This window comes from Solea solea, chromosome 9 (assembly GCF_958295425.1).
Source record: "Solea solea chromosome 9, fSolSol10.1, whole genome shotgun sequence".
Lineage (NCBI taxonomy): Eukaryota > Metazoa > Chordata > Actinopteri > Pleuronectiformes > Soleidae > Solea > Solea solea.
The window spans coordinates 387591-415000 of record NC_081142.1 but is presented as its reverse complement, the minus strand read 5'-3'; the positions used below and the strand labels follow the sequence as shown (position 1 = coordinate 415000).

Below are 27410 nucleotides of genomic sequence, written 5' to 3'. Positions count from 1 at the left end.
ACGGAACAGCTTAGACTAAAATGTACTAATTCAGTCCAGTGTGGGTGACATGAAAACAACATGTCCTTGTAGCTTGAGCTGCGGCCCATGATCCAGGCTGGCGTGGCGGGCTTCAAATGTTTCCTCATCCACAGCGGAGTGGAGGAGTTTCCACACGTGACTGACAGTGATCTACACGCAGCCATGAAGCAGCTGCAGGGGACAGGAAGTGTCCTGCTGGTAACTCCCCACCTGTGTAACTGGTAACTCCCCACCCATCACACTTATATTAACTTTACATCAATGAAATTAGGATATTTTGCTTCTTCTAGTTCCACGCAGAGTTGGATGTTGAACCAAAACCAGAGGAAACTGCAGGTAAGAATGACTTTACATACTGTACATGTGTTAGTGCAGTCATAACAACAACAATAATAATAATAATGATGATGATCTTTACTAATTATAGAACAAAGCATTTTACAAAGGGCTTTCTGTTAAACTACACATGGCTTTGTACCAGTTGTTCTGTCTGATGGACAGAGAGAGACAGACAGATGCTTTAGTGATGTACTGATGATCATTATTACAACATTCCCATGAGATGGAGTAGTACACAAAAATAACTGTCCGTAAAATAACTATTAGCATATGTTAGAATCAAAGAAGGAGCAATAATTATTAACACTATGAACGTTTTATTCTGCACATTCTTCGTAACAAGTTGGTGATAAAGACAACGTCCACATTATCACCAGGCGACTGTTGTTAGCTTAATGTGGGTTTTTGTCTCTGACTCAGGAAGTTTTAATACACAAACTACTGTGAGTGGACGTTCTTTTAAACCAATACTTTACATTTACTACTCAGTAGTTTTGTGTGATGAAGATACGATGAAGGTCAAACTTACTTATATTTCAACCTTCTTTTTATTTTAAATAAGGAGTTTTCATTGTTCACAGGGAAGGTGATAAAAACTGCTGAGATTTACTGTCTGTGATTTGACTTTTGTAAATGTTGGTAAAAGAACCTACATAAACCTACATAACCTACATGAACCTACATAAACCTACATGAAACTACATAAACCTACATAGACCTACATGAACCTACATGAACCTACATAAACCTACATAACCCTACATAAACCTACATGAACCTACATGAACCTACATAAACCTACATGAACCTACATGAACCTACATAACCCTACATGAACCTACATGAACCTACATAAACCTACATAAACTACATGAACCTACATGAACCTACATAAACCTACATAAACCTACATGAACCTACATGAAACTACATAAACCTACATAGACCTACATGAACCTACATGAACCTACATAAACCTACATGAAACTACATGAACCTAGATAACCTACATAACCTACATAACCTACATAAACCTACATAAACCTATACATAAACCTACATAACCTACATAACCTACATAAACCTACATGAACCTACATAACCTACATAAACCTACATAACCTACATAACCTACATAAACCTACATAACCTACATAACCTACATAAACCTAGATAACCTACATAACCTACATAACCTAAATAACCTAAATAACCTACATAAACCTACATAACCTACATAAACCTACATAAACCTACATAACCTACATAAACCTACATAAACCTACATAACCTACATAAACCTAGATAACCTACATAACCTACATAAACCTACATAACCTACATAAACCTATACATAAACCTACATAACCTACATAAACCTACATAAACCTAGATAACCTACATAACCTACATAAACCTACATGAACCTACATAAACCTACATAACCTACATAAACCTACATAACCTACATAAACCTACATAACCTACATAACCTACATAAACCTACATAACCTACATAACCTACATAACCTAAATAACCTAAATAACCTACATAAACCTACATAACCTACATAAACCTACATAAACCTACATAACCTACATAAACCTACATAAACCTACATAACCTACATAAACCTAGATAACCTACATAACCTACATAAACCTACATAACCTACATAAACCTATACATAAACCTACATAAACCTACATAACCTACATAAACCTACATAAACCTAGATAACCTACATAACCTACATAAACCTACATAACCTACATAAACCTACATAAACCTATACATGAACCTACATAACCTACATAAACCTACATAAACTACATAAACCTACACAAATCTACATAAACCTACATAAACCTACATAACCTACATAAATCTACATAAATCGACATAAACCTACATAACCTACATAAACCTACATAAACCTACATAACCTACATAAACCTACATAACCTACATAACCTACATAAACCTACATAACCTACATGAACCTACATAACCTACATAAACCTACATAACCTTCATAACCTACATAAACCTACATAACCTACATAACCTACATGAACCTACATAACCTACATAAATCTACATAACCTACATAAACCTACATAACCTACATAAACCTACATAAATCTACATAACCTACATGAACCTACATAAATCTACATAACCTACATAAACCTACATAACCTACATAAACCTACATAAATCTACATAACCTACATAAACCTACATAAACTTACATAAACCTGGTAAAATAACATAAAATGAAGCCAAGTAAATCTAGTTTTGGTAGTATAATGCAGATACATATGACTTGTATTGTTGCATTCCTCTTTAGTATAATGTATATTCAGTAGCAACAGGGAAGGCAAACTAAGGCCCCGGTTGAGAGGAACTGCCACGGCCCCTCAGTAATGACACCAGTCAACTATGGGGCCCACACTCATGTGCTGTAGAGAGTCAAGAGTCTGTGCTCGATATCAGATCTCTGAAGTCAATACATGTTCGTCGAGGGCCCCTAATGTCTCTCTTTGCCTCGGGCCCCCAGAGATTGTAGAACCAGCTCTGTGTGTTCTCTATATTTCTATCTCGAGAAGCTACAGTATAATGAACTGAATTTCCCTCTCAATACTTTGTGATTGTAAAAGCTGTGTCTTCTATTAGAATATGAAAAAGTCAAATGTACTGAATTAGTTTTGTGTTTCAAACCTTTTCCACGTTAGACCCTCGTCAGTACTCGACCTTCCTTCAGTCCAGGCCTGACGTCATGGAGATGGAGGCTATTCGCACGGTGACAGATCTCTGCCTGCAGTACCAGTAATAATCAAAAACAGTGATACAGAACAGACCAGATGATGTCATGTAGGGTTAGTTAGTTAGTTAGTCAGCGACGCCACAGTCACAAACCTTTGTGTGCCGCAGGGTCCGCTGCCACATAGTTCACCTATCATCCGCGAAGCCACTGACTCTGATCCAGAGGGCCCGACAGGCCGGAGCCCCGCTGACCGTGGAGACGACCCACCACTACCTGAGCCTGAGTGCCGAGGACATTCCTGCAGGAGCCACACACTTCAAGTGCTGCCCCCCCATCAGAGGAGCTGAGAACAGGGTATAATGAGCGATAATGACTTCACACGTTTAATTCTTCACTCACTCATGATGGTCTGTCCCATCAGGAGCTGCTGTGGTCAGCACTGAGAGACGGCCACATCGACATGGTGGTGTCCGATCACTCTCCCTGCACGCCCGATCTGAAGAACATGCAGAGTGGAGACTTCACTCAGGCCTGGGGAGGAATCTCTTCACTGCAGTTTGGTAAAAGGAGTCACAGCTCACAAAGTGATACAAAGTTAAACTGGAGACACAAACTCCACTGTGAAGCAGCACAAGACGTGGAGGCGTGCTTTCAGCTATTTAACCAAAGCTCAAATCTACACCTGCTTCTTAAGTCTATGTTATATTAAGAACATTGCTGCTTTATTTTGTGCTAAAACAGACTTTTTTTTTTATTCTGTGACACTCACTCTCGTAAACCAAAGAGAGAAAACCATCGATTTGACACCACGGCAAACAGGAGGTGTTGATCCACTGCTGCCTGTAATTGTGCGTTCAAATGTGTTCTTTTGTGAATTTGGCATTTCAAAATATTTGATCACATTAAACACAATTAACATCAACTTACAAAATGAGGCATCAGTAGAGCTGTGGCTTAAATCTCACATTTCCTCTGTGGACTTTGGTGCAGCAGCGTGAGCCATGACTTCATGACAAATCCTCTCTGCTGCACAGATGAAAGTGACACTGAAAAAAAAACCATGCAAAATAAGACACGTCTGTGAAAGATTACAGGATTAACATAAATGAACATATTTTTAAAAACATTTCAGGGTGGATTATGTGTTAATAATCTGTTTGACCACCAGTGACACAGGGAGGTCAAATATTTCAATCACAGACTTATTATCTAATGTGTTTAAAGTGATACTTAACGTAATTATAACCCTTAAGAATATGTTGACTTTATCTTGTTATTAAACTCTCTTGTTTTTCGCGTCCTGGCTCAGAGGAGCTGCAGTGAGGTCAACCTGAAAGATGCATTTATAACAACAGAGTGTGAAGAGTGTGAAGAAAAGCGATAGAAAATCACTGATCTTCTCTATGGGCTTTGAAATTAGAATGAATTGGAATGAAATTATTACAAAGCCACACAAATGTGTCACTTCCTCATACAACTAAAAAAACCATGAACTTTGACCTATTTAATGTATGTCATCCCACCAGGGTTACCTCTGTTCTGGAGTTCAGCCAGTAAGAGAGGCTTCCAGCCGTCAGATGTGGTGAGACTCCTGAGCCAGGAAACCGCTCGGCTGTGCGGCCTGGACCAGCAGAAGGGCAGCCTCAGCCCCGGCTATGATGCTGACCTGGTTGTGTGGGATCCAGAGAGAGAGTTTGAGGTTAGAACAAGTCCTTGACATTTACAATCACCAAAGCCTGAATCCGCTTGGTCTCATCTTCCTTGTGCACTTCACAGATTTCAGAAGCCGACATACATCATAAAAACAAGGTGAGTATCATCATCTCTAGTGTTGACTGTGAATGGACGACAAGTCCCTGATGCTGTGATGGTGTTTGTGCAGATAACGCCGTATCTTGGCATGAGGCTGCGAGGATCTGTGCGCGCCACCGTTCTCAGAGGACGACTTGTGTACAGAGACGGCTGCTTCTGCTCCACACCTCTGGGGAAACATCTCCTCGTGCAACCGAGGAAGACTCAAGATGAAGAACAATGATGAATGGTTTTCATGTACCATTAAAGACACGTTGAAATGCTTCACCTCAAATCTGGGTTTAAATGCTTGATATGGCTCTATATGGATGTAGAGCAGGGGTCCACTACCTGTTAGACCAGGACCAGGACGTATGTGTCCCATCTGTGACCCAGCAGTGGGAGAGAGGACGATTTCTTCTGAAGTCTAGTTGGTGAATGTGATGATGAGTGTGACACACTTCTGTCAACACTATTAAACATGATGTTTGATTTAGTGACTCATCGGTTTATTTTGACATTTAGAACGAGTTCTTTTTTTTGCTCATAGTAGTGAACACACACAGGAGCACATACAGGAGAACAGGAGCAGTGGGTAACACTAATCTGCCCCCCGGGAGCAACAGGGGAGTGGATGCCTTGTGCAGAGACACCCCAGCCTTTGACCTGACCTTGGATTTGAACTGACAACCCTCCGGTTACAAGACCAATTCCTTTCTTCTTGCCCACAGGTCAGAAAAGGGTCTGTTGATATTTGGTTTAGTGTCACAGACGAGCAGAGAAAACAGAACATGTTCACAATTAAAAAGGCAAAATAACAGAAAATCACTCCAAACGAGTTTCCAATGATCCAAATGAATTTAAATGAAAAATTCCTCGTTTAAATCTATGAAAACATAGTGAAACCTCAAATTACTCTTCACATTATATTGTTGTATAATTTTACTTCCACCACAGTTTCACAGTTTCTCCAGCATGGTGGCGCTCACAGGCCCACTGAGCAGTGTAATGTCTAAACCTGGAGGGTCAATAATTAACATCACAGCAGCTTCTTATCTGTGAGTGTTGACACAAGAAGAACATCTAGTCACTGACCCGAGGGTCTGACTGGTCACTGGTCACACAGAGGGGGGGGGGGGGGGGGGGGGGGCTGTTCAGTCCAGGCTTTTAAGCTCTGTGTCGCTCACACACACACACACACTCACTCACTCACTCCTGTGTTATTCTCACTGTTGGAGACATGTCTTCTCTCTACGTTCCTGCACCAGCGTGTCTGCAGAAACCACTGATGGTTCCTCATCGCCACATGTTTGGACCTGGACCTTCTAACGTCCCTCCTCGTGTCCTGGAGGCTGGAGCCAAACCTGTGATTGGACACATGCATCCAGAGATTTTTGAGGTAACATGAGGAAACATGATTAAACCTGGTTCACAGAGACACAGAGTCTGTCTTTGTTGTTGTTGTGGTTCCACATTGACCTGACCTTTTAACCTTTTCACCATCTACTGGGATTTAAACAACTATTACATTGCAGAGCAAATTTTAAAGCAACTACACTCACACATTTAGTTATTTGGCGTTTGAAGATTCACATGATCAGCCAATAAAATATGACTTGAATGAGCCAAGGGGAAAATAAGCAAACACAGAAAATGCTGCATTTATTAATATTTCATTTCCGCCTTTTTTTTTGTACAACACTGTGTAACCCAGGCTTTAAAAGTGAAATGTATTATTTTATTATTTATTCATATATACATATATACATATAATTATTCTGTAAATTATATCATATATATATACATAAATATATATATATATATATCATCTTATTCCATATGTATGTAATAATAATATAATAATCATTTTAATACTGATACAATAACTCTGCTACTCTGTGAGTAAGAATAAGAATTTGAGTAGGTGTTTAGTTTGTTTATGACTTGGGACGACCCTCATGTGGAGGATAAAGTGGTACAACATGAATGAATGAATGAATGAATGAATGAACTGCCTTGCCTTGCTTTGTTTTTTTCTTTTGTAGATCATGAACGACATCAAACATGGAATCCAGTACATGTTTCAGACCCACAACCCTGTGACTTTAGCGGTGAGCGGCACCGGACACGCTGCCATGGAGTGTGCCATCTTCAACGCTGTGGAGGCCGGGGAGAGCGTGCTGACCGAGGTCAACGGTATCTGGGGAGAACGAGCAGCAGACATGGCCCAGAGGATAGGTATGTTAAAATCACTTCACGTTATTATTATTTCAAAAGAAAAACAAAAACAATCAGCATAGAAATCCATGTGTGTCAACCCAACAGGTGCCAGAGTAAACACCGTTGTGGCGCCCCCTGGTGGCTTCCTCACTAACGCAGAAATTGAGCAGGTTTCACTTTCATGCAGCATGAGTGACGATGATGATGAGTGATTTCCATCAGTGTCAGAGTGAGAGGTCACAGTGTTGTTGTTGTTGTTGTTGTTGTTGTTGTTGTCGTCGTCACAGGCTTTAGTGAAACACAGACCTGTCGTGTTCTTCCTCGCACACGGAGAATCGTCTACAGGCGTCTTACATCCTTTAGCTGGCATCGGACAGCTGTGTCATAAGTAAGACTCCACGCGCTCATCTCACGTGTCATCGTCACATCTGGAACCAGAGCAGGGCCGGCCCAAGCCTTTATGAGGCCCGAATGGGTGTTTGATTAGGGGGCCCCCCTTCCATTGCCATTGCCAAATATGATTTCAGTGCAACTGTGTGTGCGCTTGAGTATTATTGCTACAATATGCTAGTGGTCATAGGCGTCGTCAGTCTTCTGCTGAACTCACGGAAAACTTTGCTTTTATTACATGTCCAAGTTTCATTTGAAATTTCTCTGAAACTTTACAGTAAAAATGTCTAATTTCATAATCAATATATTATCGCAGATCTGTTTAATTATGAAAATATGAAATGCCCTTTAAAAGATTAAATACCGCATTTAGAGACGTTCACAGAATGAAGGATATTTGATCAATAATCAAATGTTATTGAATGAATATTTATGATTGGTGTTTACAGGTATAACTGCCTGTTCCTCGTCGACTCTGTCGCGTCAGTTGGTGGAGCCCCACTCCACATGGACCAGCAAGGTGAAGAGTTAAAGCGTGACTAACTTCACTATATTCTCCTTAAATCACTATATTCTCCTTAAATCACTCTATTCTCCTTAAATCCCTATATTCTCCTTAAACCATATAAAAACACATGATGTGACAAACTTCACTATATTCTCCTTAAATCACTATATTCTCCTTAAATCCCTATATTCTCCTTAAACCATATAAAAACACATGATGTGACAAACTTCACTATATTCTCCTTAAATCACTATATTCTCCTTAAATCACTATATTCTCCTTAAATCACTATATTCTCCTTAAATCATGTAAAAACACATGATGTGACAAACTTCACTATATTCTCCTTAAATCACTATATTCTCCTTAAATCATATAAAAACACATGATGTGACAAACTTCACTATATTCTCCTTAAATCACTATATTCTCCTTAAATCACTATATTCTCCTTAAATCACTATATTCTCCTTAAATCATATAAAAACACATGATGTGACAAACTTCACTATATTCTCCTTAAATCACTATATTCTCCTTAAATCACTATATTCTCCTTAAATCACTATATTCTCCTTAAATCATATAAAAACACATGATGTGACAAACTTCACTATATTCTCCTTAAATCACTATATTCTCCTTAAATCACTATATTCTCCTTAAATCATATAAAAACACATGATGTGACAAACTTCACTATATTCTCCTTAAATCACTGTATTATCCTTAAATCACTATATTCTCCTTAAACCATGTAAAAACACATGATGTGACAAACTTCACTATATTCTCCTTAAATCACTCTATTCTCCTTAAATCATGTAAAAACACATGATGTGACAAACTTCACTATATTCTCCTTAAATCACTATATTCTCCTTAAATCACTATATTCTCCTTAAATCATGTAAAAACACATGATGTGACAAACTTCACTATATTCTCCTTAAATCACTATATTCTCCTTAAATCACTATATTCTCCTTAAATCATATAAAAACACATGATGTGACAAACTTCACTATATTCTCCTTAAATCACTATATTCTCCTTAAATCATGTAAAAACACATGATGTGACAAACTTCACTATATTCTCCTTAAATCACTATATTCTCCTTAAATCACTATATTCTCCTTAAATCATATAAAAACACATGATGTGACAAACTTCACTATATTCTCCTTAAATCACTATATTCTCCTTAAATCACTATATTCTCCTTAAATCATGTAAAAACACATGATGTGACAAACTTCACTATATTCTCCTTAAATCACTATATTCTCCTTAAATCATATAAAAACACATGATGTGACAAACTTCACTATATTCTCCTTAAATCACTATATTCTCCTTAAATCATATAAAAACACATGATGTGACAAACTTCACTATATTCTCCTTAAATCACTATATTCTCCTTAAATCACTATATTCTCCTTAAATCATGTAAAAACACATGATGTGACAAACTTCACTATATTCTCCTTAAATCACTATATTCTCCTTAAATCACTATATTCTCCTTAAATCATGTAAAAACACATGATGTGACAAACTTCACTATATTCTCCTTAAATCACTATATTCTCCTTAAATCATATAAAAACACATGATGTGACAAACTTCACTATATTCTCCTTAAATCACTCTATTCTCCTTAAATCACTCTATTCTCCTTAAACCATGTAAAAACACATGATGTTCTTTGGGTTTCAGAGATAGACGTCCTGTACACTGGTTCTCAGAAGGTTCTGAACGCGCCGCCAGGTACAGCACCCATCTCCTTCAGTGAGAGAGCATGGTGCGAACTGTTCCACTGCAACTTCTACTGATTATGATTGAATGTGTTTTTAAGACTGAATTTGTCCACCAGTCAGAAAATATTCAACCGGAAGACGAAGCCCGTGTCGTTCTCCTTGGACTTGAATTGTCTTGCAAACTATTGGGGATGTGACGGCAAACCGTCCAGAGTGTAAGACCATAATCATGGTTTCATCTCCCAGCATCATTCTTTTTCTTTTTGCACTTATTGTGATTTTCTTTCTGCAGATATCACCACACAGGTCCAGTTACTGCTTTTTATTCTCTGAGAGAGAGCCTGGTTGTCCTTACTGAAGAGGTGGGACATGTTTTAATGAGGAGTTTTGTCGTCATGTAGAAGAGTGTGCAGGATTTTGACCCTCATTTAACAGCTTCAGAGTCATTGTGAAGGTTAAATAAACATGTTGTGGGGGAGATTGGGCTCTGTCTCCACTCCCTCTACTGTCAGAAAACCAACCTTGCAAGATCCGCAAGATCAGGGCCACCACAGAATCAGGAGGCTCGCAAAGTCTTGGGTCTGCACACATACCCCCTAGTCGGGTACCGGCTATAAGATCAAGGCAGTCGTGTTATTTTAGACGTTTCACATGTTCTCCCAAACTGTAGATGAATCTCTGTAGAGAAAAAGGTGAAAAAGCAACCAGACTTACAAAGTCCTGCTTTAAAAAGGACAGGGAAAACACACACACACACACACACACTTACAGGAATCATGTAACAACTTTCAACATCTGTCATTGACACATTACTGCGTTTTTTAAAATGAAATAAAACCTTTGGTTCAGGGTCTGGAGGAGTCTTGGGAGAGACATCACAAAGTGGCTGAATATTTCCACGCCGAACTAGAAAACATGGGACTCAAACTTTTTGTCAAAGAAAAAGTGAGTTTTGAGTTTCCAAACAATATTAAAACTTTGTCCTCATATTGTGTTGCCTATAAACATGACTTGACTTGATCTGATGTTTGTTACAGAAAGCCAGGTTGCCCACGGTGACCACTATTGTTGCTCCTCATGGATATGACTGGAAGGAGATTACACGCTACATCATGAAAACACACAATTTAGAAATTTCTGGAGGCCTTGGACCGTCAGTCGGTCTGGTAAGAGAATTTCTGTCTTTACACGTATTTTAATTTGCACCGAGAAGTTGTTTAAATGAAGTATAAAGTATAAAGTCTACATGTTTCATTGTTTTTTCCTTTTCTTCAGGTGTTGCGTGTGGGACTGATGGGATGTAACAGCACCAAGGCTAAAGTGGACATGGTGCTGGCAGCTCTCAAAGATGCTTTGAAAAACTGCCATGAGAACAAACTTTAAACTTTAAAAGTTGGATTTGCATGGATGTTTGGAGTGAGGCAACATCTAAAACATGCAGGGGACCAGGACTGGGAAACACTGCCCTGATCCATCCTTGGGTGTGCGGTTTCATATCAGGAGCATGGTGATGTCGCGTTATCTGTTTACCAAGCATGTGGTGATGGCCTGACCACAGACGCACAAAATCTTTGCTTACAGTATATGAAATGTATTGCTAATCTTATCAATGTGAATGCATATTTGTCACAGACACCGGTTTATTTTGCTGCCATTGTTATTGCATTTGCAAGTTGAATATTGACAATTTGAAATAAAGAATTCCATTCCATTACGTTACATGTCATTTAGCAGACGCTTTTATCCAAAGCGACTCACAATAAGTGCATTTCAACATTTGGGTGCAAACAAGAGCTAGAAGTAAGTAAGAGCTTCAAGTAAGACAAACTATAAAGTGCGACTAAGATTGAGTTTCAAGTGATGGTCAGACATCCAGTGAGAGACAGCAGAGATCCACTCTGCTACATGTGTTTTGGACACAAAAACCATGAGAGTGAATAACAGAACCAAGAGAGTTGGTGTACAGAGAGAAGAGGAGAGGGCCCAGGACACAACCCTGAGGGACCCCAGTAGAGGACAATGTTGCGACACAGATCCTCTCCAAAGAATATGTTATGCTAGATTCAGATTAAAGCTATTTCTATCTAAATGTTATGCAGAAATTGTTCTGCTGTAGTTTTGAAGCATATGATGCAGTGCAGTTACATTATTACATTACAACAAATACATTGAATCTGTTTTACAGTACAGATTATACATGCTAATGGTGTAATGCACACACACACAAATTATCATTATTATCACTTCACCCCAAAATGTATGAGAATAAAGTCGTAAATTTACGAGAATAAAGTCGTACATTTACGAGAATAAAGTCGTAAATTTACAAGAATAAAGTCGTACATTTACAAGAATAAAGTCATAAATTTACAAGAATAAAGTCGTAAATTTACAAGAATAAAGTCGTAAATTTACAAGAATAAAGTCGTAATATTCTAACCTGTTGTTTTAGAAGAGGAGAGATGTTAAAATGAGTGCTGTGGAGTATAGGTTTCACAAACAAGGAGATACTTTTGGCACATCAGCATCACATTGTCATAAGTATCGTGATCGCTGCTTTTGTGGCGGAGAAAATAGTTGGAACTGGTCGACTGAGTCGAGGTCCGGCGATCACAGCGTCTCCGACGCCGGCAGTGCACATGCAGAGAGCCCAACACCGTATAGTACAGTATATGGATTCATGTGAGAAACTAAGAGAAAACAACAACAAAAAGCAGCGATTTCCTCCTAATCTGCGTTTTCTTGTTCTCCTCTTCTAAAACAACAGGTTAGAATATTACGACTTGATTCTCGTAAATTTACGACTTTAATCTCATAAATGTATGACTTTATTCTCGTAAATTTAAGACTTAAATCTCATAAATTAAGACTTTATTCTCACAACTTTATTCTCTTAAATTTAGGGGAAAAGTAAAAAAATAAACAGTAAACGCAAGATAACAAGTCACACCATTAAAACTGTGCAAATATCAACAGCCATAGCTGCTTTTTTCTTTTGTACAGGGGCAACTGTTTAAATGTACTGCTCCATTTCAGGTTATTGAAACATAGGCGTCTTCATACCAGAACTTCAAATAAAAAAACAGAAACGAATAAGTGATAAAGTATGTGTGTACACAGGAGAACTGAACCACTGAACCACTGAAAACAATCCTCTGTTCATCACTCATGCGTTTACAGTGCAGCCATTCTGAAAGCAGACAAGACCTCATTATAGAAATACAACAAACATTATATAGAATTATATAGAATATATAGAATGGGACTCACAGTAATATGTTTATGGATACCAGCGCACATTACAGGGGTTAAAGGGAACGGAATAACACACAAGGTGACAAAAGCAGCAACACAACATAATAATATAGATTTACATCTAAAACAATGAAGCAAAACAGAAATAAACAGCACCATTAAACAAAAAGGAGAGATGGCAAAAACAATGGGAGGAGGAGATGAAAGGAAGATGGTTTTACAGTATCCAAAGAAAAGTGGGAGTGGCTAGGCGCACGGAAAGAAAAAATATAATATGGAGGATCAGATTTGGTCAGACAGGATTAGACAACAGATTATTTCTCATCAATAAACACAATACAGACACATGTGATCACTGTGGGCAGGAGGAATCCATTCATCATGTCATAACACAAAGGGAGAGTGAAGTGATGATTAGAAAGCTGAGAGACATTGATGATGAACTGGAGTTGGTAGAAGTATCGCAGAAGAACCGCAGTGAGTGTTACAAGATATTACTGCAGTTTCTTACAACCACAGTTGATGTGTGTGTGTGTCCTATCATTATCATATAGGTTGTTGTTTGTTTGTGTTTTGTAGTGTGTGTATATCTGTATATAAAGATATAAATAGAATTATTATTATTAATATTTTTACTTTTAAGTAATAGTTCAGTTGGACTAACATTTCGATCCACACTCCACACCAGATGGTGGCGGTAATGCACCATCCGTCATAAAACCTCCGAAAAGAAGAATGCCGGAAACGGAAGTGCGTCGCCATACTTCCGTGTTGTAGTTGTTTCAGTAAAAGGGAAAAAGGCGGGTAAGTCGTGTTTTCTGTTGTTGTTTTCACGCACAAAGACACTGTAATGGCGGCGAAGAGAGGAGCGCTCATTGTCCTGGAGGGAGTGGACAGAGCCGGGAAAACCACGCAGTGTAAGAAGCTGGTTCACGCGCTGCAGCAGAGCGGGCGACCCGCCGAGATGATGCGCTTCCCCGGTAAACACGTGACGTCGTGGGTCGCTTTGTCTAGTTAAACGTTATATTTCAATTAGAATATTACCTCACCACAGTGTAATGTTGACTTAACGAGCTGTGACGTAACTGTGCTGCAGACAGGACCACGACTATCGGTCAGCTGATCAGCGCTTACCTGGAGAAGAAGAGTGAGCTGGAGGACCACACTGTTCACCTGCTCTTCTCTGCCAACCGCTGGGAGCTCGCGTGAGTTATTACACAAGCAAAAGACATGAAAAAAAACATGAAAAAAACATGAAAAAAACATGAAAAAAACATGAAAAACACATGAAAAAACATGAAAGTGTAGACACTAGTGTCTCAGTAGTGACTGACCTCACACACACACACACACACACACACACACACACACACACACATCATGCGACACTAGCAACCTAAACAAACATTGTGACAGGAAGCCATCTTGTGTTGAACTCCTGACACGTGTGCAGTGGCTCAGTGGTTAATGCCGGTACCCTGTGTGCGAAACACATCATGGTCGCAAGTTCGACTCCACTGGCTGATTGTAGTCAATTCCATTGTTCAATGACATGTAATGTAATGTAATGTAATGTAATGTGTGCTGTGTTCCATTTACATTGGAAGTCGGAGCTGGGAGTGACGACTGTGTCACTGAGAGTCATTGTTAGCAATAGCAATGAATAACAATGTTAACAAGTGTTAACAAGTGTTAACAAGTGTTAAAGCACGTCTACAAACACGTCTACAGTTTCAACTCAAACTGTACTGTGTGTAAAAAGGATTTACTGTGAAACACAAGTGTTTCAACCATAACTCTCTGACTAACAGATATTGTTCTACAACATCCATCTTTCCCTGCTTTATCCTCCACATGAGGGTCGTGCTGAGAGACAGCACCATGAGAGGTGCTGTCTCCCAGCACTGTCTCCCATCCTCTTCACTGCGGACTTCTGCTACAACTCTGAAACGTGTCACATCCAGAAGTTCGCAGACGACACGGCCATCATGGTGTGTATCAGAGACAATGAAGAGGAAGAGGAAGAGGAATATAGGAGCCTGGTGAGGAACTTTGTTGTCTGGTGCCACATCAATAACCTGCAGCTCAACACCTCAAAGACCAAGGAACTGGTCATCGACTTCAGGAGGGACAGACCCAGTTGGAGACCAGTTCTAATAGGAGCAGAGGAGGTGGAGGTCGTTCAGACCTACAAATATCTTGGGCTGTGGCTGGACAACAAGCTGGACTGGACAAGCAACTCAAGGCATCTGTACAAGAAGGCCCAGAGCAGGTTGTACTTCCTGAGGAGGCTACGATCCTTTAACATCTGCAAGAAGCTCCTGTGGATGTTCTACCAGTCTGTGGTTGCCAGTGTTCTCTCCTACGCCGTGGTGTGCTGGGGCGGGAGCACAACTAAGGCAGACTTCCACAGACTGGAAAAACTCATCAGGCGGGCCGGCTCTGTGGTAGGAATGAGGCTGGACCCTCTGGTGACAGTGGCAGAGAGAAAAACTGTGGACAAACTGCTGAGCATCCTGGACAATGCCAGCCACCCTCTGCACACTGTCATCAGCAGCCAGAGGAGCCAGAGGAGCCACAGAAGCCTCAGCAACAGGCTGCTCCTCCCAAAGTACAGGACCAACAGGCTGGGGGACTCGTTTGTCCCCCGGGCCATCAAACTGTACAACTCCTCACTGGGGGGGAGGAGGGCAAACAAAACAAACAGTACGAACTAAACAAACATCTGTCCATAATCACAATTTACTGAAATGTGCAATAACCACAACAATAACATAATAACGTGCAATAAAACCCTGGGCATTACGGGGTAACTGTAGGTGTGTGTGTGTACCTGTGTGTATATGTATGTATGTATATATGTGTTGTGTGTATGTAGGTATACATACATATATATATATATATATATAGCATGGGTCACTTTCATTTTTATTTTTATATTTTTATTCTTATCTTATTTTATTCTATTCTATATTTTATTCCCCCTGTAAAGTGTGACTCTAATTTTAACAGTGCTGTGTGTGGATGCTTGAGCTGTTAATTTCCCCGAGGGAACCTCCCAAAGGGATTAATAAAGTCGTCTGTCTGTCTGTCTGTCTGTCTGTCTGTCGTGGTGGACGCTGTGACGTCAAAATAGTTATAGGTAGGTGACGTGATTGTTGAGTGTGGCACATTCATCTATGTATCGCTGAATAGCGACATCTGCTGGATTTCATAAATCATTACAGGCAACCTGGATACATTTTTAAATGATTTTAGTCACTTAAATGATTCACCGTAATCTAAAACATCTGCCAGCATTTATTTGTGATATCGTAATACATTTGCTGAGATTGTCACTGATTGTCACAGCACTTTCCTAACTGTAAACTACATTTTGCAAATCATTTCTTGTCCCAGACCAAAGTCCACAGAGAAAATCGCTGTGTTCATAGCTTTTCAGTTTGAATGATTTCTTTGTTACGTTACGTGGAGCAAAGAAACCACAAAAGATTCACATTTAAGAAGCTGAAAAATGAGCAAGATTGTTCTGATTTAAAAAAAACAAAACCCACTCAAAACAGTGGACAATTAATTTTATAAATGATTAAAAACCAAAGCCACAAGACACATTTGAACTTTGTGATGGAGACAGAATTGACTCGTCTCAATTGTCTCCTGGCCTTGATATAGCTCAACCAAATTATAGATTAAAAATGATCTCCCCAGGTAAATCTAAAACAGGCCACATTGTTGGGCTCTCATGCTGCTCCAGCACACTGAACATAGTCCATGTTCCTGCAGATGAATTGACCATATGTGTTCAATTTTGTTTACACTGACTGCATATTCAAATTCTTCTGACCCACAGACCTGTGATGAAGAAGAAGCTGGAGCAGGGCATCACTCTGGTTGTGGATAGATACGCCTTCTCTGGAGTTGCTTTCACCAGTGCTAAGCCGGTGAGTCTCATCCGTTCAGACTGTATTAATACATGAGCTAAAACAAAGAGCTAGACGCGTCCCGTCTTCTCCAGGGTTTCTCTCTGGACTGGTGCATGAAACCTGACGTAGGACTGCCAGAGCCCGACCTGGTGATGTTTCTACAGCTCAGTCCCACTGACGCTGCGCTCAGAGGCCAGTTCGGAGAAGAGCGATACGAGACCAGTGTTTTCCAAAGAGCGGTGCAACAGAAATTTGAACATCTGATGAAGGATCCTTCCGTTAACTGGCAGGTAGGAGATCCATGTCTTCTTCAGCACATTACAGCTGATATACGCAAGTCGTATGTGTTTTGAAATGTGGCGCTTGTGTCAATGGATCATTGCTGCATTATTTGTGTTAACTTCCACGAGTAGCACAAATAAACCTGCAAGCGCTCAGCTGAGGCCAAAGCGAACACGGTACTCGGTATACCAGTAAATACTTCACTTAGCACAGACTGTATCACGTATATAAAAAGCAGGAACAGCAGTTATTTTCCAGGTTTTTTGGTACCCAACCGTTGGCCAATGAATTTAACCGATTAACGGATGCAAATGTTGCAAAATATGTGAAGTTAGTCAAAAGGTGAACTCACTGACAGCAGCTTTAAATAAAATCAAATGTTTCTGTTGTAGGTAATTGATGCTTCTCAGAGCATTGAAGACGTGAACAAAGACATCACCTCCCACAGCCTGAATACAGTCGACACGGCCCAGAACCTGCCACTGGGAGAGCTATGGAAGTGAACGTTGTCGCGGGGGGGGATTTTTCAACCTGTGTGAGTCCGGTTTGACCAGCAGCAATAGCTATGATGTGATCCTATGGGGCAATTGGAGCATTACATTCAACTACACCAAAAGTTTTCGTATTGAATTGTATTTTTGTACATTATCTGCTGTAATTAATCACTTTATCGGTCACAACTTGACTGAAAGCAGAAAGTGTTTTTGCTACGATAAAGAAAAATACGCAATTTTCCAAGATCTGTTTACCAAAAACATGCAGATCTGGGGATAAATTGCCTGTAGGTGTGAATGTTAGAGTGGATGGTTGGTTGTGTCCATGTCCCTGTAGGCTTTACCCCGCCATTTGCCCCATGTCAGATGGGATCATCAACCTTCATGTGGTTTATGAGGATAAAGCGGCAGAAGATGAGTGAGTGAGTGAGTGGTTGGGATTTTATTTTTTTCGATTTTTAATCCTTTTACATGTCTATCATTGCTTCACCTGTCTATATATTGTGTAGATTAAATAAATAATCTTTAAATGAACAAGTGTATATGTTCAAACTTGGCATGGAATAATTAACACAAGTTGTGTGAAGGCTTGACTTATTTTGGTTTCATTACAGGCTGTTACAGTCATTAGTGACAAATCGCGGAAGCCATGGGCGTCATGATCCATCATGTTCTATACAACATAAAACTGTTATGGCAATATTTTGACTTATGGAGTCTGGGAAAGGCACCATAATCAGCCCAGAATAAACATTTGAAGTGTTAAGACTCATAATGCAAACACATACATGTAAAGATGTGCATACAGATTTTATCCTGAGCTCCTGCTACGTCAGGACGGTCTCGACGTTGGATACAGAGAGTAATCGGGAAGTTGATCAGAGAACAACGCTGTGTGACGCACTCGCACACACACACTGACTATGCCGCTGGAGCTGGACAAGCTGAAGAGGACTCCAGAGATTGTTCTCCCCCTCCGGCTTTTCCTTCTGATACAGAGAAGAGACAGAGAATCTCTCGCCTACTGTCGTCAACAGTAAATCATTGTTCGTTTTTTCCTCACAGGGAAAGAATCTCAAACTCTTCGTCTTCCGAGTCAAAGAATCGCTCCAACCGGTCCGAGTCTGAGAAGTCTGTGAAGACGGGGTGAACAAAAAACAAACTTCAGGGTTTTTAAGTATTTAACGACATCGTTTTCAATGTGTAAAATGAAAACATGCAGAATATTTACCAGGAGTAAGGTTTAGGGTGTCGATGCTGACCATGTGAGATGGCTGACTGTCTACCAGTTCAAACATGGGGAGACCCCCTTTTTTGCAGGACAGCTGGAGGAAGAGTACATATCATTTATGCTTTATTCAAGCAAACAGAAGAGCAGTGTTCACACACAGACATACCCTTCTTATGCGCATACACCAGTCGTCAAACTCGTCCTCTGTTTTGCAGAAGAAACCCTGGCCAGACACCAGAAGACACAATCAGCTGTCTCACATTCATCATCATCATCATCATCTACAGCGGGCTTTTACTGTGAGAGATTAAAAAAAAAAGAGGTCTCCCTGCTGTTCCTACCGCTGCGATGGACGGGTCCAGCTCACAGATGTGCATGCGACATGGTGGATGCTGACAGTGGTACGTGTCGTCGGGGACCTGACCGTCGTCACACGGCTCCACTGCGAGCTGTGTGGTGTGTGGGTCCAAGTAGATGAGTTCCTCTCCTGATGAAGAACACGAGCAGAGAACAGTACAGTGGGAGATGGATGAGGTCAAAGTGAACGCATCACATAGAGCAGGTTCACAGACGTACCCACGTAACCGATGAAGTAATGGGCACTGTTGGGTTTCCCTCCGATCACACCCAGAGACTGTGGCAGCATGAAGCATTGCTGTGAAGAGACAAACAAACAAGAAATACACTTTTAATCAGAGCTATATAAATGCTTACAAAAGCTTTTTTAAGCAGAACTATTCAGGACTTTAATCTAAATGAACAGCTTCACAATCATTGTGATGTTGTGGGGAGAGTCTTCAGAATCAGGAGAAAGAAACATAATATTGCTTCATGGCACCAGCTATAAGATCAAGGCAGCGATAGTGTCATTTCAGACGTTGACCATGGCATAGACCCGCGAGAAGAAGCAGAGAAAACCGTTGTGGGAGGAGGCGACGAAGAGGTAATGACTTTCTGACCAAGCGAGGGGCCCCACGCAAGTAAAGAGGGGAACGTTTCTCTTTTTTTTGGGAAAAGCACAGAAGCATGAAAAACGCGGCACAGACATGGACCCACAGCTTGTGTTCACTGGCTTTGTTGAAGAGAAATACACATGACCAGGAGGGGGAGCGTCACTGGTGAGTTTTTACCACAGCGAGGATAAAATGGTGGACGATGGATGTTTACGGCGGTGTTCTGAAACTGTAGGGGGAGCTCCTCACAGTTAAACGTTCACATTTTGAGGGCTGTCACTTTTTCCAAAAATCCAGTTTGAACAATGTCGGGTGGAGCAACAAGAAGACCCGGGTCCACAACCCGGTCAGAACAAGGGCCTTTCTGCATGGAGTTGCATGTTCTCCCTGTGTGTGTGTGGGGGGGGGGGGGGTTCTCCAGACCCCTCCCCCCCTGCAGGGATGGATGAGTGTCAGGTGGAGCTAACAGCTAAGCTTGTATTTTGCAAATATGATCAACCTTTCATTCTGACGGGGGTATGTGCATTTCACAAGGACAAATGTGTGTGTGTGTGTATGAATGAAGAACAATTATGTATGTGTGTGTGTGTGTGTGTGTGTGTGTGTGTGTGTGTGTGTGTGTGTGTGTGTGTGTGTGTGTGTGTGTGTGTGTGTGTGTGTGTGTGTGTGTGTGTGTGTGTGTGTGTATGAAGAACGAAGAACAATTGTGTAGGTATGAAAGTATGAACATTCACACCTTGAGTGTTTCGATGTATGCCTCATTGATGTCACTCAGGCCCAGCCTGAGGGGGATGAGCAGGACCAGAGGTCTCCACAGAGCCGTCTCCTCCTCAGCCAGAGCACACGCTCCCTCCAGGCAGCCATTCAGTTCTGAGACTCCCGCTGCTTCTGCACAGGCTCCTGCAGCGTCCAGCCACGGCATACAGAGGCGCTCTGCAGTCACACAAACGACAACACTGACCATTCTGCTGAACAACAACACAGATTATGTTACACAAAATACACTGAACCACATAAGTATGAAGTTATGCAGTTAAACCATAGGCTGTATCTATTTATAAATAATAATGTAAGAGTAGAACTGTCCAACATGTTGCTTGACAGGCTTCAAACTCGCTTTGACGTTTGGATAGTAAATACCAGTCAATTCATTGAACATTGAATATACGTAATATGTACTGCATATATAAAATAGTATATAACAGTATAAAAAATGGACATAGCCTTCCAGCTATGTGAAGACGAGGAAGTAGCCACCAGGGGGCGACTCCAATGATTGCAAAATGGACGTTTCACGCTTGAATGTAAGTCTATGGGAAAATGAAATGAATTCTCACATGATTTATTACTAATCTTAACATTTTCCTAATGAGTTATGGGCTCAACTAGTTTTAGCATTCAATAGGATGTGATGTCAATTTCTTAAATGATGTTACCATGTAAAAATTGTGATTGACAGCTCATACTGTCCACTATGTGACTGTATGTTTAGAAAACTGGCAAAACCACAGGACCAGCAAATCTTGAGTCTTCAAAATGGATGTCTGTATTGCAATCAGAAGACTACGTCCACTTTTTATATACGGCCACATAAGCTGCTTTCAGGGGGGCATTTTCCTGTGATGTTCCAGATGTGAAAGCACAATTGTCTGAAATAGCTGCTCCAAACATCCACTGGAACGTCTTCTGCTGGCTCCCTAATTCAAATTTCAGATAATGTCAGAGTGAGCCCACGACAGAATAAGTTTTGGATATAACTATGGACGGGTGTCCTGCATTTAGAACAGTATCCTGCTGCTGTAAACACAATCCACTCAGATAATCTCTCACTGTGTTGATCGTGCGAAATGTGACATACAACAGCAAATTACAACTCACTGATCTCCTCGATGACCACAGTGTTGTCCATTGCCACGTGTACAACTAATCTGCTCCATGTATCAAACACTGCCAGCTTCCTAGGAGCAATACAACACAATGACACATTTAAAAGACACTGAAATGGATCCCAGCAGGGACACCAGGACAAGCAGATACTGGTACATGAGGCTTTATCTCACTGTTTAATGGAAGGAAAGTTTTACAAATGGCTCACTCGACTGCACCAAAGTCCACAGGAAAAAAAAACAATGATTTGAACTCATAGGGACAGACTTTGCTGGTTGTCCAATTAGGAAGAAATAGATTTGAATCAGTGAGCCTTGAGGTGGCTAAATTGTGTTTCTCCTGGTGTCCCTGTTGGCAGCCATGTTGTCACTGTGACGTCCCATCTGTGGATTTAAATGAAGCTAAAACAAGATCTTTGAAGAACATTTCTCATTATTTTTCTCTAATACTTGCAAACAGATGCACGGCAGAAGTTGATGAAAAAAAGTTAAATCTTCTTCATAGTACTTACTTTAGAACCTGAGCCACTGTGTTTGGTCCATACCACTGACCTATGGGCTTTCCCTCTCCAACTCCCATTTGAGCTGCAGAGTTCAGAGAGGACAAACAAGCACTCAGCCAAGAGTTTCAGCGCAGAGCGAGTGTGCTCTGAACAGAACTGAAAGGCTGACTGTCAGTACCGATTTGATGGATGGAATAATAGCTGTCTTTTTTGTCAATGAAGGCGTTGAGAATACTGATGTAGTCTTCTCTTTGTTTCTGGTCTATGGCCCATCTCCAGTCTGAGAACAAAAAGTACAGTCATGAAAAAACAAGCCCTGTTTTCATACTGTCCGATTACTGCGGAGGAGCAGTTAGTGACATCACCACAGGAGTCACACGACTGATGCTTGCACTAATATTACACTACAGCAAAGTCTATCAGTCTAACTTAAAATGCCCCTAAAAAATAAAAGACCAGATTCGGAGGACCTGCGTTTGTTTTACTGCGGTCAGCTTCTTCTTTGGCCAGTTACAGTAACTTCCATTCACATTACTCTTGCTCCTGTGATAAGCACGACTGTGAAGGGTCATGATGTAGTAACGCTGGTAAGCCCTTTAAATGTAGAAGAGCGTACCTAGAATCAGATGTGAGCTGCAGCTGCTTTAATTAACTGATAAATGAATGCCTAATTATTGCTGCCTTGCACTTTGTTCCTTATCTGTAATATTTAAATTTCACAGTAATAGACTATAGAATGCCAAAGTAACTCAGGTCCAACTTCCTGTTCACGTGTGGCATAATTATTCTGTGCTGTCAATCAGTCGGTTACAATAATGAATTAAAAGAAGTCGGTGATATATCCCGGTTTTAAGTATACAACTATATCAACCGATACTTGGGACTAGGGCTGGGCGATTAATCGATTTTAAATCGAAATCAGATTTATTTGTTTGGACGATGTAAAAAAAAATGAAAATCGATTTTTCTGATTTGTCCTTTTTACAGCGCTCACTCGCTCAGCTCCTGTTCCCTCGCTCCATTCCTCTCCCCCTCCCTCCACTAGTTCTCTGACAATATCAACATGGCAGCGAGAGTGGCGTCACAGGAAGAGGCGTCCGACACAAGGATCAAGCCGAACACTGCCCAACTGTAAATCAGTTAAAAACACTTAGGGACAGCACCGCTGATGGCCACCGCTGGGACCGGTGAGCGGCGAGCCGCATAAACTGCCTCTGTATGTGACTGTATCAGACTGAGTCTGTGCTCCGGAGACCTCCGGAGACACAAGGATCAAGCTGAACACTGCCGAACTGTAAATCAGTTAAAAAAGACTAAACAATCCTAAAAACGTGGGTTAATCTCTGACAATTACCAGGGAAATGTCTAAAATATCAATATTTAAGCATCACACTGCCGCTGTACTTCAGTCCAGAGTCTGTGCTCCAGTCATGGAGGACGTACTGAACAAATATTTTTAATAAATATAATAATTATTTTGTATTTAGTAGTTATAAAAAAAAAAAAAGGATCGGATCTGGTATAAAACAATTGGGGATTTTATTTTTGGCCATATCGCTCGGCCCTACTTGGGACACAAACTTGGACACTAACAACACTTAATCAGAATCAGCTGTGATTTTACCATGGCTGCTGACATTGCATTAAAGGTTTTAGCAGCAGTGTTTCCTAGCGTAGACACATCTCCGGTACTGGAATGATCTTCTGAAGGTTTATTTTCAACAAAGTGAAATGAACAGACTTAGGGACGCTTTGGTGGCTTCTGAATATTTAGGACTTCAAGCCACACCGCGATTACTGATTCCTCGGAAGAGGAAAAAAGTTTCTATGGGGCTTTGGATCCACATTCCCATTTTATTTGAAGCAATATTATCTGCCTGCTGCGTAAGCCGAGAGGCTGCCGAGAGAGGCTGTAGCTTGAAGCGCTCTTACCTCTTCCTAAATGTCGACACAACAAGGCTTCACCAAGGATCATCTGTCCACATCGTAACATGCAACCCCATCCTGTGTCTGATGTTGGTCCTGTTCCACCTGGAACACACATCCTTCATTAACACATAACACATAACAAGAAGTGAGTGGAGCTCAGCAACAACACACACAAGTGGTTTTCACTTACCAATCGGAGGGAAGTTTTTTCTGTATGTGAACCACAGTCGTGAAGTGACGTCTGATAAAATCTGGTCTTTCTCTGCACAAGGAGCAGAAACGACCTTCTTACAATGATAAAGACAACATGTGCTCACATGATAATTACATGACAACTTGAAAGGGATAGTTCTGGATTTGTGAAGTGATGATGATGATGAATGAATTACAAACAGGTGACTGCTGACAGGTGCACTCCCTGTGTTGAGAGGCAGCTGGAGGTGTAGAAAATGAAATCAGAAGTAGTATGTTGATGGTTTTACATGCTGTAAGACAGACTTTTCAAATAGGAAGCTCGTGCCCAGCTTGTACTTGGTACACTGTACGCACAGAGCACATACTGTGTAATACACTATGTATAATAATGCATTGTAGTCCCAGCTGGTGCTCTCTAGTTCCCATGTTAGTTAGAAATGGAAACGATGTTTCCACAGTGGTTCACAGATCACAAAAACAAGATGGACGCCTCCAAGAAATCCTTGCTCAGAGTAACAGAGTTAACATCTTCAAACAAAGAGGTTGAACGAGTTGACTACTTGTGACTAGTGTTACAAATGAAAGCTTGTGCTCTGGGATCTGGATCACAGTATTGATGTGTTCCCATCATGGTACAGTTCAGTATGGTTTAGAATCATAAAGCCCTGGGTCACCCAATCAGTTTACTGACCTTCCTGTACCATTTTACTCTGGTACCCCTAAGCAAGGGTGCCAAAATATGGTTATGTTGCTACTATTCCTAATGGAAAAGCAAAAAAATAAATACCGTACTGTACCAAACTGAACTGTTCACTCAATGGAAACACGACTTATAAATACCTCACACAGCCTCACTTTAAAAATCCCAAACGATACTTTGACTCTTCTCGGTCTCATATACACATGAACTCCCAGTCCTACCTGCGAGTGCATTGTATTCTTTGCCTAGGATCCACACTGGCTCCGAGGTCTCAGGAAAATCTTCAAACTCTCCAAAGCGAAGTGTGTCATACGTCAAGGTAGCTGCAAAACAAGACATGCTGTTTGTCAGCTGTGGGCTTGTGGTAAATGATCAGTAGCAATGTGATCCAGCTGATTTAAGTGAAGCTATTTGTCTGGTAGTAAAGATGTGGTATCCATTAGTTGCTCGAGAAGAAGTGCAGGCATTTCCAGTAACGATGTTCTATATATACACCTACAAAAACACTAGCGAGCATTTCAAACCCATGCATCTTTAGGTTAACCAAGGTCTCATTTCAAATGCAAGGCAGCAAGTGGAGGATTCTTCCTGTGGGATAAAATAAAGGTTCACCTTTCATATTGATGTGTTTTTCATGCAGAAAAGGGACACACCTTTAAATCAAGCTCCACAAAGTTAGGGTGACTTTTTAAGTGAACATGGCCTGGTTGTTGGTGCATGACTAAACAAGAAGAAGTGGCAAAGCGGGAAAATGCAAAATTATGGATGCATCAAACATTAAAGTGTAATAAAATGTTGGATAAACCACTACAACTGCACTTAATGGGCACTTTCTGTAGATAGCACATACATAAAAAAAAATCAATTCTGCACATTTGCAAAATGCACAAATTCTAATACTCGTGTTGTTTTTTGATATTCCCATTCTTTTTGAGGAGTGCATGTTCTTATATTTATATTTTACTTTACATTTTGTAAATATTTTATTGTGACATTGGAATATTTGTATTTCAACTCTTATTTATTCTCTAGCTGTGCCCAAGTGAACTGAATTATACATTGTGTCGTAAACTAAACTTATACTAATAATAAACTTTATTCTAATAAACTCTGACGATTGTGTTTACAAGTGTAATAGTTACAGGTAACAGGCACTTAAACTGCTGTATCACCAAAATGGAAGCTCAATCATATGTTAAATCTATCGCACTGTTGACCTATCTGGACATTTTGATAGCTATTGAAGAACAATTATATAGCAATATCAAATGCTATTGTTTTCTTGCCCTGGTTTAACAGGTCAAACGTTGACTACAGTTACCTGACACACAACACAAAGACAACCTCTCTCTCTCTCTCTCTCTGTCTCTCTCTCTCTGTCTCTCTCTCAAAGCTAACAACATTAGCCAGCAGAGACGTAGCATGTGTGCACGTGACGGTGACAGGACAGCGTCGGCTCGGTTGTGTTGGTCTTGGGCGGAGCACCACGTTAGCACTAACTAGCACTAGTCACGTTAAGGTGGGAAAAAAGACGCAACAGACGCACAAGTCACTAAGACTGACTTCATGTTGGACACGTAACAGGAAGTTAGAGGACAGAACATTGAGCTGTCAACGTCAGGAAGTCACTGCATTAAGCAATACCAGCAGGCTAGCGACAGTTAGCAGTTAGCTTTAGTCATCACTTTAGCGGGCTAACGTCACCGAGGCTATGAAGAAATAAGGCGCTGTATTGGCTGAAAATACAAGTCCACCATGACAGAGGTGTATATTTGTATCCCTCTGTGTTGTGACTAGTCCATGTGTTGACCAGTTTGATCAACTCGAGAAGAAATACAGCTTTTTATTGCTGTGAGGACTCGCTCACCTGCATCCATCCCGACGGTCCTCACCCTATCTTGTTTGTTGTTTTCTGCTCTCCGACCCTCTCCACCAATGGGAGGAGAGTCCAGCTGAGGAATTCCGAAAGAGGCGGGGCTTTTCCCACGACATCCAATACGCGGTGAGAGGAAGGACAAACTATTGTTCACGTTGCAAATTTCACGTACACAAATGTAAAGTCAACAAAATGTCCCCCTATTCTGTGGACACTTTCAATCATATGTCAAAAACCATACACGGACTGTTTCATAAAGGAATGCTGTGTTATTTTGAGGTTTGTATTTATTTGTGTCATATACTGAGGGCGGATCAAAGGCGGACACGGCGTGAGGACATGACTCAGCATTCTCAGCTGCATGTTCTTCCAACATT

General features: G+C 40.7%; 4 protein-coding genes across 4 annotated transcripts in view; 3 read left to right on the top strand and 1 right to left on the bottom strand.

Annotated features, from left to right (window-relative positions):
- Positions 1 to 5418, top strand: part of zgc:103559 (Allantoinase, mitochondrial) — a 7749-nt gene extending 2331 nt beyond the window's left edge. The window contains exons 4-11 of the mRNA XM_058637492.1: positions 73 to 219; positions 312 to 357; positions 3100 to 3193; positions 3299 to 3485; positions 3553 to 3691; positions 4658 to 4830; positions 4908 to 4940; positions 5014 to 5418. Coding sequence (XP_058493475.1) covers positions 73 to 219; positions 312 to 357; positions 3100 to 3193; positions 3299 to 3485; positions 3553 to 3691; positions 4658 to 4830; positions 4908 to 4940; positions 5014 to 5166 — 972 coding nt within the window. The 3' untranslated portion in view covers positions 5167 to 5418. The remainder of the gene's footprint in view (positions 1 to 72; positions 220 to 311; positions 358 to 3099; positions 3194 to 3298; positions 3486 to 3552; positions 3692 to 4657; positions 4831 to 4907; positions 4941 to 5013) is intronic.
- A 667-nt stretch (positions 5419 to 6085) lies between these two features.
- agxta (alanine--glyoxylate and serine--pyruvate aminotransferase a) lies at positions 6086 to 11515 on the top strand. Its single transcript, XM_058638590.1, has 11 exons — positions 6086 to 6321; positions 6968 to 7160; positions 7248 to 7312; positions 7430 to 7530; positions 7982 to 8052; positions 9766 to 9850; positions 9923 to 10021; positions 10099 to 10168; positions 10656 to 10751; positions 10844 to 10972; positions 11082 to 11515. The coding sequence occupies exons 1-11, from the start codon at positions 6163 to 6165 to the stop codon at positions 11187 to 11189; spliced, it is 1176 nt and encodes a 391-aa protein (XP_058494573.1). The 5' UTR covers positions 6086 to 6162; the 3' UTR covers positions 11190 to 11515.
- Positions 11516 to 13807: 2292 nt separating this feature from the next.
- dtymk (deoxythymidylate kinase (thymidylate kinase)) lies at positions 13808 to 18336 on the top strand. The gene is made up of 5 exons (XM_058637945.1): positions 13808 to 14041; positions 14158 to 14266; positions 16912 to 17002; positions 17077 to 17274; positions 17659 to 18336. Exons 1-5 carry the CDS (start codon positions 13912 to 13914, stop codon positions 17767 to 17769), a joined length of 639 nt encoding a protein of 212 aa, XP_058493928.1. The 5' UTR covers positions 13808 to 13911; the 3' UTR covers positions 17770 to 18336.
- atg4b (autophagy related 4B, cysteine peptidase) lies at positions 18184 to 27158 on the bottom strand. The gene is made up of 13 exons (XM_058637944.1): positions 27025 to 27158; positions 25379 to 25480; positions 24453 to 24524; positions 24266 to 24364; positions 22512 to 22613; positions 22343 to 22415; positions 21823 to 21902; positions 20681 to 20877; positions 19568 to 19646; positions 19333 to 19478; positions 19158 to 19214; positions 18992 to 19085; positions 18184 to 18893 (listed from the first exon to the last, which is right to left on the bottom strand). The coding sequence occupies exons 1-13, from the start codon at positions 27032 to 27034 to the stop codon at positions 18820 to 18822; spliced, it is 1185 nt and encodes a 394-aa protein (XP_058493927.1). The 5' UTR covers positions 27035 to 27158; the 3' UTR covers positions 18184 to 18819.
- Between the last annotated feature and the right edge of the window lie 252 nt (positions 27159 to 27410).

Bases quoted from the DNA above. Each gene is read 5' to 3' on its own strand.
- dtymk (XM_058637945.1), top strand. From the start codon at position 13,912: ATGGCGGCGAAGAGAGGAGCGCTCATTGTCCTGGAGGGAGTGGACAGA. The intron at 14,042-14,157 runs GTAAACACGTGA...ACTGTGCTGCAG, and splicing joins CGAGATGATGCGCTTCCCCG to ACAGGACCACGACTATCGGT. The intron at 14,267-16,911 runs GTGAGTTATTAC...TCTGACCCACAG, and splicing joins GCCAACCGCTGGGAGCTCGC to ACCTGTGATGAAGAAGAAGC.
- agxta (XM_058638590.1), top strand. From the start codon at position 6,163: ATGTCTTCTCTCTACGTTCCTGCACCAGCGTGTCTGCAGAAACCACTG. The intron at 7,161-7,247 runs GTATGTTAAAAT...TCAACCCAACAG, and splicing joins AGACATGGCCCAGAGGATAG to GTGCCAGAGTAAACACCGTT. The intron at 9,851-9,922 runs GTGCGAACTGTT...TTTGTCCACCAG, and splicing joins TCCTTCAGTGAGAGAGCATG to TCAGAAAATATTCAACCGGA.
- atg4b (XM_058637944.1), bottom strand. The intron at 24,525-25,378 runs GTAGGACTGGGA...CTCCTTGTGCAG, and splicing joins AGAATACAATGCACTCGCAG to AGAAAGACCAGATTTTATCA. The intron at 22,614-24,265 runs GTAAGAGCGCTT...TTTTGTTCTCAG, and splicing joins GTGTCGACATTTAGGAAGAG to ACTGGAGATGGGCCATAGAC.